This window comes from Rhinolophus sinicus, chromosome 4, assembly GCF_057876585.1.
Source record: "Rhinolophus sinicus isolate RSI-liver-muscle chromosome 4, RSI-T2T, whole genome shotgun sequence".
Classification (NCBI taxonomy): Eukaryota; Metazoa; Chordata; class Mammalia; order Chiroptera; family Rhinolophidae; genus Rhinolophus; species Rhinolophus sinicus.
Genome location: NC_142504.1, coordinates 80751950 through 80768955, shown reverse-complemented (window position 1 = coordinate 80768955; position 17006 = coordinate 80751950). Strand labels below are relative to the sequence as shown.

The 17006-nt window shown below is 43.8% G+C and overlaps 1 protein-coding gene across 1 annotated transcript in view; it reads left to right on the top strand.

Moving 5' to 3' along the window:
- Positions 1–205: 205 nt before the first annotated feature.
- KCTD1 (potassium channel tetramerization domain containing 1) overlaps positions 206–17006 on the top strand; it is a 168580-nt gene continuing 151779 nt past the window's right edge. The window contains exon 1 of the mRNA XM_074340207.2: positions 206–362. Within this exon, the coding sequence (XP_074196308.1) occupies positions 354–362 (9 nt within the window). The 5' untranslated portion in view covers positions 206–353. The remainder of the gene's footprint in view (positions 363–17006) is intronic.

Here is a 17006-nt window from a genome sequence, read left to right as displayed (position 1 = left end):
CCACCAAAAAAAATCTGGAAAAAAATTTCCTATATGTATATTTATACGTATGGGTAGACCTTTATTTTTGAAGGAGATCAATTGTGTGCCCTGTGATGTTAATTTGATTTAAGTTTTATTTTGGAGATTGATTTAGACTGGAGGTAGAGGCATGAGCTAATTGTATCCTGATCCTTGCCTTGAGGGGTTTCAAAGCCCTGGAGCAACTCTTCTCTGTATTTTGTTCTGTCTACCTTAGCCAAGCTATTGCATTTCTCTCTGGTGTGGCGAGCCGAGCAGATCGCTGGGAGAGAAATCGGAAAAGGGGGGAGAGGAAAAGGAAAAGGGGACTTGGAGAGAGACTTTGTGCTTCAATGTTTCAGGTAAGATCTGACGGTTTGGGTTTGTTATTATTTGCTAAGGAGGGTATGGCTGGGACTTTGGGCGCAACTCGCTTTTACGCATGTGCCAGGCATGGGGCGAGAGCGCGGCACACTCGCACACACACAGCCCGCCGCGGCGGTTCGGGATCGGCTGGGACCGGAGGCAGGGCAGCGGCCGCCGCCTCCTCCTCCGGGGCTGCTTCTGCCGGTTCTCGGCTTTCTTCTTCGAGTGGGAGCGGGCGCGAGCGGGGCGGAGCGGGCAGAAGGAGCGGGCGCGGCCGGCGGGAGCCGGGGGCCGGCAGCCGGCGCGCCGTGGCCGGGGCCGGGCTTCCGGAACTCGGGGCCCGGTTCCGGATCTCGGAGCGGAGCCGCCGCGGCTCTCGGAACCTGTGCCAACGCCGCCCGCCCGCCGCTCGCGCGCCAGCCTCCCGGGCGGCAGCTTTGCAGCGGCTCTCCCCCCGCCCTCCCCTCACCCCTCCCTTCTCGCCCGAACCGCGCGCGTCCCTTTCTTCCCCCACGCGGAGCTCGGCGTCTGCAAACCAGCCCCGTCGGGAGCCTCCCAGCGCCGCGGGCCCTGACCTGCAGCCGCAGCTGGCTGGAGCGCCCTCACCCGAGCGCACCGGCCCCTGGGGCTCCGGTCCTGCCGGAGGGGGGTAGGGAACCACCGCCCCCTCCTCGCAGGCAGCCTCGGTGGCGCCCCCGGACACCCCGTGAAAGACGCCATTGTGGCTGCGGAGCGGATTGGGCCCCGGGGCGGTTTTTTCTTCCCCTTTTGCTGGGGCGGGACCGTGCCGCTCCCCTTTGTGAGCGGCAGCGGGTGCCCAGCTCTGTCCGCCGTCCGTCTCCGGCCGGGCTGATCCGGATTCGCCGCCTCGCCCACCCGGGCGCCTTTAAAGCCCCCTCCCACTACTCCCTCCCTTTTCCAGCCCCCACCTTGGGTGCCAACGTTTCATTTATTTTTTAAAAGCTCTCATTCCTCTTCCTCCCCACCTCCTTCCCAGATAAAGGGCACGGCACATGCTCCGGATTAGAAGTCTCCTTGGGAGGCGGGGACGGGGGAGGGGGCAGAAGGGTGAGGGAAGGATGTGAGCGCTGCAGGTAATGGCTGTGGCTTTGCTGCGCTCGCCTCCACTCCGCGGTGCCTGCAGCGCCGAGTCCAGAGCCCGCATCCTTCCCTCCCCTTCTGGCGGTCGAGGTTCCCTTAAAGGGACAGAGTTTCCTGGCCACCTCCCGTCTTTGCCGTCTGAACCAGCGTTTGGGGCACAGAGGTGGGCGGGAGGGATGCAGTTGGCTCCTTTCGGACTTCTTTCCTACCCCTATCCCCACCCCCGCCGCCCCTCTGTTGAAACGTGAAATGTGCTTCATCTCTCGCCCCCCAAGAGAGACCTGGCTGGAAAATAAAAGAGTCCGCGCCTCCTGGAAAAAGAACGGGGTGGGGTGGAGGAACGCGTTCTGGTGAATTCGCGTTAAAAGTGCGGTGGATCCCCCAAAACATCCAGGAAGAGGAAAACAGACCTATGGTGCAGGACTCCCTTACCTGGACGCGTACTCAGCACAGCGGCCGGAGTACCGCAACTTCCTAGCTAGCGCGGGTCGGCAGTGTCTGCCTTTGTGCTTTCGAACACTTGCACTGTCGTGGAAATTATTTTCTAGTATCGAAACATTTTCACCGTGACTGTACTTCGGGGGCCGGCTGGGCGGGAGCCAACTAAGTTAGCAAAGTTGGAAATGGGGCTATCGGCTTTGTGCGTGGAGAACAGCACGCAGGAAGTGTCCCTATGCCCGTGGCACTGGCTAAGGGGCGCTCCTCAGTAGGCAGAAGTAATTTGGTACAACTGCTGCATTACCTTTTAGATCATAGAACTGGCTGCTTTCAAGCAAATCCTTGACTCGTGTGCGTGTGTGTGTGTGTGTGTGTGTGTGTGTGTGTGTGTGTGTATCCAACCTTGGTGGAACTGGGAGAGACATAACAGTTTAACATACTCATTCTTTAAGAAACGTTTGCCTTCTGTTTTCAATCAACTAAGCTGGCAGCTAGAGATACAAGTTTATTTGAGAATACCCTCTGGGTACCAAGCATGCTTGGATTGTTTTAGCAAATTAAAAATGAGCAAAATGCTTTTACCTTCTCAGCAGTAGACTCCTTAAGAGACCTCCTGTTTGGTGTGTATGTGTGTGTTTTTTAGAGAAACATTTTCTATGTGTATCTCAAATGTGTTTTTAATGTGAAAAGGGAGAAAATAAAGGATTTTTAAAGGCTGAGGCTGATGCCATAGAATGATTCATTAAGTCTGATTTTACATCAAGGAATTTACCTGCATATATGGGAGTCTGTGGAAACTAATAACTAACCTACTTGGTGAATTTGAAATAGTAATGGATCCATTTGTCTCCTGGATAATGGGCAATGTGCCGATCTATTCCTCCTGTTTATATTTGTGTGGCATTTGGCTTACAGTGAGGGGCTGGTGTTCAGGAAACTGCTTACTAACAGCAACAATTTGGCTCAGGAATCCTGCTGCTGCTTGAATGGAAAGAAGTGTTAGCATTGTTATGATGACAGTAGATTTAATGTTTACTAATTAGGTTGCAAAGGTGACCATTGAATATTAAAACTTTACATCACAGAGAAAACTTAATTGGTTTAGGCAATATGTTTATTGAAAAGAAAATAACTAATTAGGCAAAAATATTAGACATTTGCTGGGAAGAAATTTTGACATGAATTGAGCGTGAATGATAGTTGGCAAAAAAATCTCCCACCGCAGTATTCAAAATGACTGCAGTGATTTTGCTGTATTAATTATGCCCGAAGCGCAATATAAAGTTCTCTAACACACACTAGAGGTCTCTCTTCTAGCTGTAAGATTTTCTTGTTTGTAATTCTTTGCCAGGGCTTGCATGGTAGGGGTGCGCAATGATAGCTTGGTTCATACTTATTTAAGTACTAGTGATTTACTGACCATTCAGATTACTCTGATGTGAGGTATTATTTTGGAGAATATTCAATAATCACTGTACAAATTATACTAAGTACTAGGAAAGTAACTGCAATAAGACTTCTAGATTATGATGAAAACATTATTCAATTTGTTAAATAGCATTATGGACCTTTTGGCATACAATTCTTTATCCGAAGCAATCTGTTTTTAAATGTAAAAGTAATCAGTGAAAGATGTATTAAATCAGAGAACTTTCTGAAAATTAAATTTCCATTTAGCTCTAGGTTTAGCAATAAGTGGCTTGCACAAGTGCTTTCTTGTCTTGACATTTCTAAAATCAGAGTGATGGTTTTCTAATTCTGAAATATGATGCTTTATGCTAATATCTTCATTTACATTGCTTTTGAGTCATTCAAAGGGTGTTTGTTTGTGATACTTTAGTTCACCAAGGCTTTTGTTTAGTTGGATCTTAAAATGCATTTCTGAACCTTCTTGGGAACTGTCATTTATAATTTCCCAAGCAAATGGAGCTTTTATTTTCTCTATCTTTAGGATGAACCATCTTGGGAATAAAAATGAAATTTTTGGATGCAAGCGTGTATGCTTATTTTAATAGCTTACTCATGCAGAAGAGAGAAACAGTTCAATTTCCTAGGCACTGTAATAGTGCTCTGGCTTTTCATTCATAAAAATGCACTAGATGTAAATCCTGTGGTGCTTGTTGATGAGTTTGGTTTGAGAAAATCATGGAGAAAACAAAATAGAGATTATCCTTTCAGAATAACAAGCCAGTATTCATTAAGTTCATTCCTTCAGTCAATAACTATTTGTACTCGGTGTATGCAAGACACTGTGCTAGATGCCCAAGACACAATGATGAGAAAAAGTATTCAAAGTCCCCAAGCTCCTGGAGTTTATGATTCAGATTGGGAGAGAGACGTTAATCAATCAGTTGAATAACACACAGAGATTAGTTAGTGCTTTGAAGGAAAAGGAACTTGGGACTATGTTAGCATTAATCAGAGAGGGGCAAAATGGCTAAGACTGGGGTCAGGGTTCTAGAGGAAGTGTGACAAACAGATTTAGGTGATAGGCAGGGGCAAGGGAAGAAGAGAGAATAGGGAGTAAGTTCCAGGCGAAGGGAAGAGGCTATAGCATTTGCCAAGCTGGGAGAAGCATAGATAGCAAAGGGAGAAGAACTCAAGGGTTAACTAGCTGGAGTTGAGGGAGGGAGGAGGCAGAGATGAGAGCAGGCTTCAGGGACAGGGCCCTGGTCTTAACCCTAAGAGCTGTGTGAAGGGGTGGGCTAGTGGGGTTGGGAGGGGGCAACAGAGACATAATCAGATTTGTGTTTTGAAAGGATAATTCTGGTGTCACCGTGGGCAATGAATAGAGAGACCCAGAGTGAAGGGAAGCATAGCCCTTGGAAGGCTATTACAATCCTCCAGACAAGAGGAGATATAGCTGGGGTTAGGGTAGTGGCAGGGGAAACAAGAGGATCCAAGATCTATGTAGAAGTTAAAACTGATAGAACATAGTAAAGGATTTACATAGTAAAGGTTATGGGCCAATAAGGAAAGAGAGAAATGTCAAGTAGATGGCTAGGTTTCTGACATATTCCATTGAATGGACACTAGGATTCTGAAGACTGGGTAGATTTCATACCATTCACTTCATTTCTAGTAGCCAGAATGAGGAGCAATGATAAGCCTCATTCACATCCTGTGTAACTGAGTTAGTTAACAAGGGAAAACCAAGGTCATTCTTTAATCCCTCTATTGCTCCCCAGTCACGTATGGAGCACCTACTGTGTGTCAGGCACTGATCTCCCTGCTCCTATCCTGTTATCCACGATGCCTATTCGTTTATGAACTGTACCGTGATATTTCACTTATCCAATGCCAGTAAATTGGATTCATCATTTGAAGAGGCCTGTGTTTAACCTTCTAGGGCAAAATCAACTCTGTGCCTTTTAGTGCAAATTAACTGTGCTTAAAAATATTATAAACATGTATTTAATAACTATAAAAATTAACTTTCCAACCGTGCTTTTTTAAAGGCCATTTACATACAAATAATGGGCACAATTATTGCAAATCAGTCACTGAAAAAAACTTTTCAGGTCCTTAATATGGTCAAGTTTGGTCTGATTTACGTATACTCATCTCTACTTCCTCCCAGTTAGATTTTAGTGCATCTGTCCCACACATGTCTCTAACTTTCTGTACTGATCCTTGCCTAGTATTGTCTCAATGCAACATGTTCATATGTTTCTTAAGTGGACATTGTTTTTGGTATTTCTAATATCTTGTCCATTCTTTGCATTTACTCTCTTTTCTCTAAAACTCGTTCCCATGTCTGGCTTCACAAACATGTATAACCATTGGAAAATAGTGTTTTGCCCAGTAAAAGTGTTTATTCACCACCCAAACAACGTTGGCTGGTAAACAGTTGATTCATTTCAAAATAACCTAAAATTAGACATTCAGTTTTTCTTTCAACATCAAAACTTATTAGGAAAAGAATTTCAGTAAAAGAAATCTGCCATGAGTGTTTTCTAGTAGCTTTTCCCCTTTCTGGTTGTACTCCTCCCAGGAAATTCCAGGTTGGAGCTCCTGCCCAGATATTAGGATTTCAGTTATTTGCAGGAAATAATTTGAACATCACTCTGCATAGGGGTTTGACACGTATATTCAATTCATAAGATGCTTTACTTGGTGGTTCTCATGGGGGTGGCCCTGAGGGCAGGTTCTGGTTGGAAAAACCTCTTGGTTTTAGCCAGGTCACCTGGGGATTCGTTTCTTCTGTAAATAAGGGAATGATAATATCTCTCCAATCTGCCTTATAGGATTGTTGAGAGGAAACACAAGAGTATGTATGGCAAACTAATGTGCAAATAAGGAGCATCAAGCAACACTGAAGGGCATTTTTTTCTGAAGGACACGCGTGAATTCTAGCCCCTGCTGCAAGTAGCAGAGGCCAGTCTGGATTACCTCCGTGAATTTCCAAAACAAACTGTGAGGCAACCACCCCCCAGCATACAGGTGAAAGAACTAAGCATTAGAAAGGTTATGTGACTTGCCTGAAGTCAAAGACTAGGCTAGTGGCAGAACAGAGACCCTAGCCCAGCAGGCTGACTACTAACCCCTACCTACTGTTAGCCACTCTACTGTCCCCGTGCTCTCCAGTTCGTAATGACCAGCGGGTACTATCTGAGCACTTTTCATAGGCACTTGTCACAGAGTGCTTTTCTTCCCTTCCAGCAGCTTCCACTCATCCTCTCCTCTCTTCTTCCCCTTCCTTTCCATCCACTCCTGGTATCTCCCCACCAGCACCGGCATCCTACTCTTACACCAAGAGAGAAAGAAAAAAATAAACAGTGGTTTGAGATTGTTGAAAACAGACATCTGAATTGTTCTCAAGCTCTTGCTGAGCAAATCATTCGCTCACACATACTCTGTCATGCTAACCAAAATACGGATTTGTTTTCTATCCAATAAGAACTGAGAACAATTCAAGTCCTGCTGCTGACACCAAGGCTGTTATTAAGAAGAGTTATGAACTGAAGAGAATGTTAACTAGATAGATTTCAAATGCTTACTAGAGGAAGGGATATTCTTCCTGATAAATCTTTCCAAAGCATTTACTGCTATCATCACTTACTGTTTTGTAGCACTTTCACTTTGCAGGAAATTTGTAACTAATGTGTATAAACAGAAAATGTGTATAAAACGAAAGACCAGACTCTCTATGTGGGAGGAAAAAAGTACATTGGTCCACGTTGTCAATATGTCCGTCCTCTACCTACGCACCCCAAATACCTATCCCATCTTCAAATCCCACTCCAGCTCTTTCTAACTGTATTATCTTTGGTAAATTACTTAATCTCTCTAAGCTTCACTTTTCTGAACTGTAAATGAGATAGCGACTATAAATGAGACAATAATATGAGAATATTGTAAATGAGATAATGAGATCATTGTAAATGAGATAATAGATCTGAGGATTGTTCTGAGGATTAAATGAGATATAACAGGATGTATGCCTGGTACACAGTAAGCACTGAGAAAATATTCATCTAATATTATTAAGAGCAGGGACTGTGCTTATTCATCTTTGCTTCCTCAGTTCATAATACAGTGCCTGGCTTATAGGATAAGTGATCAGTAAATAATTATTGGATACATGAACACAGAATTTCAGAGAACACAAGAATAAAGGCAGATGGTAAGTACTTTTTGCCATTGACAAGAGGGTCCAAATTCATCCAGATGCCATTGCCTGATAGTTATGGCTTTTTCTAACCAGTTACCGGTAGATCAAACATTTGGGAACAGACCAAATTTAATCTGGGGAACTACTGATGCTAAACGGGATGCTACTTCAGAGACAGCGTCGGCTTACCTTTGATTACTCACAGGAAGGTCCTCCTGTGCACGCTTGTCATGAGATTTCCAAAATCTGCAGACATTTAGAACTGATGTTGTGAAATGATGAAACCGCTAGGTTCTGAACCCTAGTGAATTTGCTTATCATACAGCAAAGAAACAACGGAGCAGGTCTGATACCCATTCCATCCAGCAGATGGCAGCGGTATACATTCACTAGCAAATTCTCAGCATAGCCTCTGGTCTTTTAAGTTTCTCACGAATGCCCCACCCTCAGTGGAAAAGTCTGAGCCAACTTTAAACTGCCCCCCTTGGCTCCTCTGCAGGAAAAACGGGGTTTCTATAGGGTCAGCTGGAAGAATGCACACCTCGGAGTCGCCCTTTCGCCCTGTGCTGTGGGGTAGGGCGGCGGTTGAAAGCAGGCGCTTTCTGTTAGAATCCACTTCCTGCCAGAGATACTAACAATAAGTAAAGGGTCTGTTTTCCTGTGCACTTAAGCGAATCAACAGAAGAAAATGCTATCAGCCTCCAGCGTGTAGAATGCTACCACCTGCTCTGGGTTGGAGAGCACTTGCTGCCAGTTAGAAATCGGGGGTACTGGTAAAGGTGATAACCTATCTTAAGCAGGCAAGTGCTGCCAGGGAATGGAACAGTGTTGTGTGCAACTGAAGACCCATCTGGAATCCTCTTGTGTGGGGTGGTAAAATGAGCTTGGTCTTCCAGTTGCTTGGAACTGTGGCCCTACTGTTAGCTGTTTTGACGCTAAACCTTGGTTTCATTATCTGTTGGAATAGAGAGAATGACAAGGGCCTCAGAGGGTTGTGAGAATTAGATACATGTAACAGTACAATGCTTCAGCACAGTGCTAGGCTGTTTTTTTTTTAAAGACTTTACCTTGTCTCGTCAAATCCTCATTCAATACCTATGAGGGCAGTACTATATTGGTATCCCCATTTCTGAGATGAGGAAATGGAGGCAGAGAGAGATTGCCCAGGGTCACATTGGTGAGTGACAGAGCCAGGATTTGGACAATGCACTCAGGCTTCCAAGTCTATGCTCTTAACCCGGGCACTTCTACTTCTTATTAATAATGATTGTTATTAATAGCTGGTAATTATGGAGCACTTTCCTTGTACTAGTAGGAACTTCACATGTTAACGCCTCTTATCCTCTCAGCCACCCTATAAGGTGGACGCTATTACTTTCCCCATCTTACCAAATAAAGAAAAAATGTTTACTCTGTGCTCCACTCTGTAAGAAACACAGGAAAACAAATTAATGGCAAGACTCGAATATATTAAAGTGCTAGAGGGTGAACCGTTCTGTAACCGTCAGAGTTATTTAGAGATAAATCAACGAGAGTACAGTATATGGGGGTTATGTTCCAATTGTATAAAATAAGGTATGGGAAAAAATGTTAAATGCCTTACGCTTTAAAATTTATGTCAGGTCCCTTAGATATTTATAGCCTCAGAACCATTTTCAGAAATGGTGAATGGCCCGCAAAGATTGGGTTAGGTCCCACTCCTGTCTACCACTGCTTTCCTCTTCTGAGAGTCATCACTCATCTTTTAACGAGCAGGTAACAAGATCCAGGTGCTTTGCTCACTGCCCATTGCCTTCCTCTCCTACCTGGGGGCCAGCTCTCAGCACAGCCAGGAACGCACAGCGGTGAAAGAAATTCACCTGCAGTATGAACTAACTCAGCTTCTCTATGATCAAAAATGACACTGCAAGTCTGGCACTGAAGGCAAGTTTTCGAATCTGGAGTCTAATGACTTTGGACTAAACTTTCTGCAGTATGCCCAGACAACTCTCTAAATGAGGGCCAGATTTTCAGAATGAAGCTTTTCCTCGGTGGCTGGCAGTATAGTACTGTATTTCACAGATGAAAGTATCAGAGAAATGGGTCATTCTAAGGTTGCCCAAGTCAAACTAACTGTATGAGAACTGCAGGTGGTTTTCTATAGGAAAAACAGGTTTTAATCTAGACCTACCTGCAGAGTAGCTCATCTCCACTTGGTAGAAATAGCCACAAGAGTTCATGACCAATGGAGTCGAGGGGACCCTGCCTGTCATGTATATTGCTGAGCATTGAACCAGGGCTAAGTAAGTGAAAGACAGAAGAGAAGGTCTACAAATTTACACCTTAAGAAATCAGGGACATTTATCATTTTTACTTTCAATTAAGCTTTTGTGTCCACGCAAATCTTAGCAAATGTTATTCTTTCGTTTCTGATATGTCTTTATGTCTAAATGCATTAGAAACTAAGAATATTTCTAGCTAAAGTACTTTCAAATGCTCCATCATTTAGCTATACATAATTGTTCAGGGGGTAGGGGGTGTCTTTGTTTCTTTATCCCTGTTAAAATTCAGAGTCAAAATGCACTTTAAGATTTAGACTTAGATTCAGATTTCACTTTTGAAAGTCTGCACCCAGATTTCTGTTAGAGTCTTACTGTTTTTTTTAATTTTACAGTCAAAGCATGTATATATCTGAGTTATTTTTTACTGCTCTTCTGCAAACTATAAATGTATGATAAACATGTTTCCAAATTATTCTGCTAAGGAGTAGGATAGATACTTTTTTTAACGCTTGAAAATTACACCTTTTGATAACTTTGTGTTAATGGAATAACCATTTATATGGAAGTGGATAAAGTACTTCTGAGCTGATCTATTTATAAAGCTCTTTGCAAATAATTGCTTTTAAAATCAGTTTTTAAATATGAATATATATAGACACACATATAATACAGGTACTTAGGGTCAGTTTTTGGTTATTCAAGATCTGATGATATAGTTTCCCTATGATCTATCGTCTCTTATTTCCACCGATGTCTACCTTTTGGCCTCATAATTACTTTTTTGTAACTCTGTCAAAGGATAGAAAAAGGAAAAGAAAGGAAATAAATTTCAACTTCATTTCTCTTTCTTTCCCTCGCCCCCCCCACCAACAACTTGAGAAAGTATATTGGAGAGACATCCACTCTTGATTCATGCTAAGAGAGGGACCTAACAGTATGAATAATCCAAAGGAATAGGTAATGCAAAGTCATTTTTATTAATATTTTGATGTGATAAATATTTTGATGTGATTTGTTAATTAGGCTAGTATTAAATTTTTCAATCTTCATTTGCACATTACTGTTGGATACACATTTTTCTTCTCCATTTCAGCTCATGCAGTCATAGTATATGACTTCAGCATTAACATGAATGACTTATCACACCCCTTAGCCAATAGTCTTTCCCAAATATGAACATGAATTAGTCTTCTACAAAGTATTTTCTAGCTTGGTGGTTATGAACTTCAGTATGCATCAGAATTGCCTGGAGAGCTTGTTAAAACACCGATACCTGGCTCCACCCCAAGTTTCTGATTAGATACCCATAGGTCTGGGATGGAGCCTGAGAATTTGCATTTCTAACAGGTTCCGAACGGATGCTGATGCTGCTGGTCTAAGGACCACACTTTGAGAACCTCTGTTCACACGGAACAGTAAACCTTAGAGATACTCCTCGAGGGACATAAAAATAATTCATCAGTCAAATAAATTTAGGAAACACTGTACCCTCTTTTAAAGTCTTTTCAAGGCTTTGTAGAAGCCTTACAATATGTGAATCGTTTTTCTAACTCATGTTTTTGAAACATATTTGGCCACAAAGCCCTTTATTCTGTGAATACCAATCAACTCTCAGAATTACTATTCCTGGAACACATTAGGGAAGGCTGCCCTGCCTCATGATGCCTTCATGGGCTAAACTTCAGTACCTTTCACCTTCCACTTCCTATTGGCAACCACCTGCCATGGACACGAGTTGGATATTTTCATCACTTAGCACTTCTCTGACTCAGCTGTCTCCCCCTCCAGCATTCTCCTTTTGACCAGAGCATCTTACAGTCTTACTCATTCCCACTAAACCTGCCTTTTGACTTCCCTGCTTCCTCTTTTCCCAGCTCTGTGATCCTCCCTCTCTCCCTCCCTCCCTGCTTCTCTTATCATCTCTCCTTCCTCATTCATCCTGGGCTCAATGGACCACCATGTCCCCAGTGTGCTCACGAGCACCCTTAATTCCTGCATCATGTGGCCCTGTCATTTCCACCTTGTCAAAGCTCAGTCCTGCATAACACCCCCTCCCCCCCCACACACACACACTTTTAATCCTGGGAGCCTGAATGACACGAGGAGTATGTCACATAATTCTTCTCATGGGTGCCATTGCAGCCATTCATCTGTTTACTCAGTGGAGACTTCTTTGGTTTTTACTGTGCCAGGCACTACCCTAAGCCTTAGAAATACAGCAACGAGCAAGGCAAAAAGACTGAGGGTCTCATGGAGTTTACCATCCTAGTAGGGAAATAAGAACTTAATCAAGATATGATTGAGTGCTATGCAGAAAATTTAAAAGGTGTGGTCAGTAGAGACCTCCAGAAAAAGGTGACGTTAAATGTGTTATGTGGATGGCAGTCGTCTTAACTCTCCTTGGCTGGTTCCTTGATATTGCACAGTAGTCCCCAATTAATTTATTTCATTCCCCACAGAGGCTGTTCTGGATCTTATTACTCTTCTCAAATTCCAAGTCCATTCCCACTTATCAGGTAAACTGGCCTCATGAATTACTGAGTTCCACTCCCTGAAACCAAAAATCCCATCCATGGCTCCTCTAGTCTTCTCTTCCTTTCCTTTTGACCCTCCTCAGTGTCTCACTTTCCTCTCTCCACTGGCCTCTTCCCTTTAGCCTTCAACCATTTGCAAAACAATCCATCTGTGTCCCCCAAAATTTAGATATTTAAGCCTTAACCCCCAATGTGACTGTATTTGGAGATAGTGTCTTTGTGGGTATAGTTAAGGGTCAAGGGGGTACATAAGGGTAGGGCCCTGATCCAATAAGATTAGTTTCCCTATAAGAAAAGGCACCAAAGAGCTCACTCTCTCCTCTGAGGCACAAAGAAGTGATGTGAGCGTGCAGCTAGAAGGCAGCCATCTACAAGCCAGAAAGAGACCCCTCACCAAATCGCCAAAACCAAGTCGCCAAAACCTTGATCTTGGACTTCCTAACCTCCAGAACTGTGAGAAATAAATTTCTGTTGCTTAAGCCACCGTGTCTGTGGTATTTTGTTATAGCATCCCAAACTGACTAAGATGCCATCCTTCAACATGAAACAGACAATCTCTCTGCCCCATGCTTCTGCTTCCCTAGTCTCCCCTCACTGCCAGCACACAGCTACTTCTGCATGCCTCATGTCCACCGCAATCTGGCTTCTCACCTCCCTGGCATCCTCCCCTCCCTCGCAGATTGTACTTTTCAAATCACCTTTTATTTTAGTGTGTGTTCCTGTGCTGTTTCAAAATGCAGCAGCATTGCAAAACCTAGGGTGTTCTAACTTCTCTTGGGACCGGAACCTCTGTAGTCTTCCCATATTTCATGCCTCTTAACTGACCTAAAACAACAAATTTAATCTCTGCTCATTCCTGAATCCAATCATTTCCCTCAGTGAAATTCCCTTTTTTATTTTCTCAACTAAATGTTTTTTGCAAACAATTTAGGGAAATAGGGAGTAGTTATTGCTCTGTTTTGTATGTTTCTACATCAACACAGTTGGTTTTCTACGACTTTCCAATTGAAATGGTAATAGTCCTAAGCAGGAGTGTAACTGGAAAAATCAAGATTGGGAAGATGCTTTATTCTTTTTAAGGAAACTTTCCTTCCTGAACTCTTGTCTTCTCTTTTTAATTTAATTAGAATCTCATCAAGCATTGCTTATGTATTAGAATATTGTCACAGACACATGCTCCACAGGCACTGGATCTCTGGGGGCAGTTCAAGTGTCATTGCTTCCCCAAGTTGACCTGTGGCATCCAGACCCCAGTCACTCTTTCTGAGGGAGAGGCGATAACAGGTAGAAGTAAGGCAGGATTGGGTCATGTCACTTCATTGCTGCCAGAAATTTCTTCCAAAGCTTCTGTGCTGATCATGGAAAGTTCCTGAGTCTATTCCCATGACACCCTCTTAGGGAAGGCCAAAGCTTTCCACCTAGCATTGCAGTCATCTAAGAGCAACCCCAAGATTTCACAGAGCATGGAAAAATAACAGGCAGGGAAAGGAAGATTAAATGGACCAATGTCTATACAGCACTTTGCATAGTGCCTGGCTTACATTAAGTGCTCAGAAAATGGTAGTTACTAATACCAATGCCATTGTCATCATAATTATTACTGTTGCTCATCACACACACACACACACACACACACACACACACGAATAAGGATTCTTTTTGGCTCTATATGAAACCTACAAGGATTGAAGGAACTCAAGATGAAGTTGTGACGCTCTTGGAGGAGATGTGTCACCTGCCATTATAGTTGTCTAGAGGACTAGTGAAACATTGCTGAGTTCCGTGCTGCAAGAAAGGACATGGAACAGGCTATACTCATTTTAATCCCACCAGATTAGTGAATACTTACAAAGAGATAAATGGATAGGCAAACATGGCATACAGAAAAGACTGCACCATGAGTTCTAGAATGAGGGGATGGTCTTTAATTGGGAGTGAAGAAGATGGAGGGACAACCAATAGAGATCAGTGGAGAAATGAGAAAAGGAAAGTGAATAGATGAGTCTCAGCTCCGGGACTGCCTATGGAGAGTTCTAGTAGCAGAATGCCAAGCCAATGCCTGGCACATAGTAAGTCTTGCACATAGTAAGCCTGGCACATAGTAACTACTCATTACACAGTAGTCACAAGAGATTAAGAAGTAAATACAGTATGTCATCAATGTTTACCTCTGGGCCATAGGATGTTTATTTTCTAATTTTCACTTTTCTATATTTTCTATATTTTTTCAATTCTTTGTAATAACCACAAAATCCTTTTATGATCATTAAACTGATCTTTTCTTTGGAAGTTACATGGTATTACATCCTTGCTTAGGAAAGTTCAGTAACTTCCCACTGCCCCCAGGCTAACCCCAAAACCGTGGGCTGGCCTAGGGAGTCCCTGCACCTTGGCTTCATTTATTGGTGTTACCTCTCACTATCCCATTTATGCCCCTGGCGTCAGCCTCTCCAGACTTCTTTGCCCCCAAATGGTGTGTTCTGCCATCATCTTCTCTTTTTTGTGTCCTTTTTTCCAAGAACTTTCATCTCCTCTGACTTAAACACCCCCACCTGGACCCCCGTACACATGTGGAGACAGTTCAGATTTCAGCTTCCCTGGCAGTGTTGTGTTTCTCCCCCTGGGTTCCCTGGGTTCTCTGGGCCTCGTCACATCCCCTGCCAACTGGACAGAGAACTCCCCAAGCCTGTGGGCTAGGTCACAGTCCTTTTGGCATCCAGATATTTGTAAGATCCTCTGATGTTTGAAGACAGGTGGAAGGATGTGGAGGTAAAGGAGGGTGAGAAGAGGAAGGGAGGAAATTGGGAAGCTATTCCATGCAGGGCTCTAAACGCAAAATAAATCAAGAGGGATTTTTGAACACTTTTTTGAGTAGAAGAACAACATAATTAAAGTCACATTTTAAGAACAAAAGTGTGCAAAATGGGTAGTGTGGGGAGGCCAAGAAGTCAGGTAAGAGGCAGTTGGCAGGAGTTGAGGCCAGAGGAAATGTGGCTTTGCTCTAAAGTGGACTGGCCAGTGAAGACAGCTCTCAGGGCCACCACAGCTCCTGTGCCTGGGCTCTGCCCTGTGCCGCCCTGCCGAGCACTTCCCAAAAAGGGCTCTGTGACCCCCACCAGCCTAGTGGCAGGTATTAATGTCACACCCATCTTACACTTAGTCACACAGCTGACAGATAAGAGTAGAGATATGACTCAAACCCAGATTCATGGGACCCCAAAACAAGGGCTGCTAGCTAAGCTTCCACATCCTAAATAGTCCACAAAACACCATCAGAACAGAAACACAGGGTGAGAAAGAAAACAGGAGGGTATGTTCAGCCCTGAAATGTTCTTGCAGATTCACTTTAAGAAAGTCTTAATGCTACCAGAAAAACTGTGTTGAGAGATAAATAAATTGTTAAAAAAGAAAAAGAAGATATTCAAGTGTCGACGAAATTATGTAGGTTAGGAACAGAGTGAACTTGGACCAATTCATCATTGAACTGTGAGAGAGGCAGTTTTTGGACAAGTCAAGTTTCTGTTTTACCAGCAGGCTGCACAGCATTTGAACTTCATGATAGGCTGAAAATAGAAAATGGGTGCAAAAGGTTTGGGATATATTGACGGATGATTGATTTGTAACTAATTTTTCAAATCGAACTACTACATATGTGTGGGAGAGATTTCCCTAACATTTTGAAGTGACACTGGGGAGAGTCAGCCCATGATCTCAGACTGTCCTCAGTAGAGCAGCCTAAGACACAAAGAATGATAACAATTACTACAGCGTACTCGGTACCTCACTGTACAGGTGTCCTCTTATTCAAATCTCACAACAACCGTTTGAGGGAGGAATTATTATCCCCACTCTTCAGATGAGGACACTGAGGCACAGAGTGCTTATGTAACTTTCACAGGCTGCATCGCTCACATACTGGCATTGCCGGTATTCCAGCCTACGTCAGTAGACTCCAAAGTCAATACTCTTTCCACTGTAGATACTGCCTATAAGGTGGATTGACCACTGGACTCGCACAGAGGAGCCTTCCTTATACTTTGGTGTCCTGGAATCTTCTCCAACTGAAGAAAACAGGGCTCATCCCACAGAAGTTACAGGGCTACCTCTCGCTGCTGAAAGGATGCTGAGCCTCTTAGTCATGGCCCACCCTCATTCTGTTTCTAGTTCTTGAAATCAGCAGGGGGAAGGGTGACCACACTAGGTGGGCTGCCCCCATAATAGAAGACTTTAACACATTGCGCTTTCCTGCCCACACGCAGGCACCTCCTCCTCACAGCTAACCTCAGAACCACCCCCAGCAATCTGGATAGGCCCCGTGCCATTTGAGAGAACATTCTTAGTTGTTCACAGTCTCTGGTGTTCACATAAAACCAAGGTTAATGCTCTGGAGTGTTTCCATCATCCTGTGACAAATCCAGACTGGGGTTCCAGAGGAGCACAAGGGACCCCTGACCGATATCAGCCCAAAGGAGGGATAGAGTCAGGAAGAGGAGGGAGGGAAAGAACAAAATGTCGATGATGCGTGATGATTTCCAAGTACCATGCAGGAAAAGACATTAAAGACCATTTAAGCACCTTGAAAAGCATCGATGTTCAAAACACCATCAGTATACAGAGCCTAGACAATGGAGCTGGAGTCACCCAAGGTGGCGAGGTGGGCGAGGGAGTGTGTGGGCTAGAGCACCAGCCTCA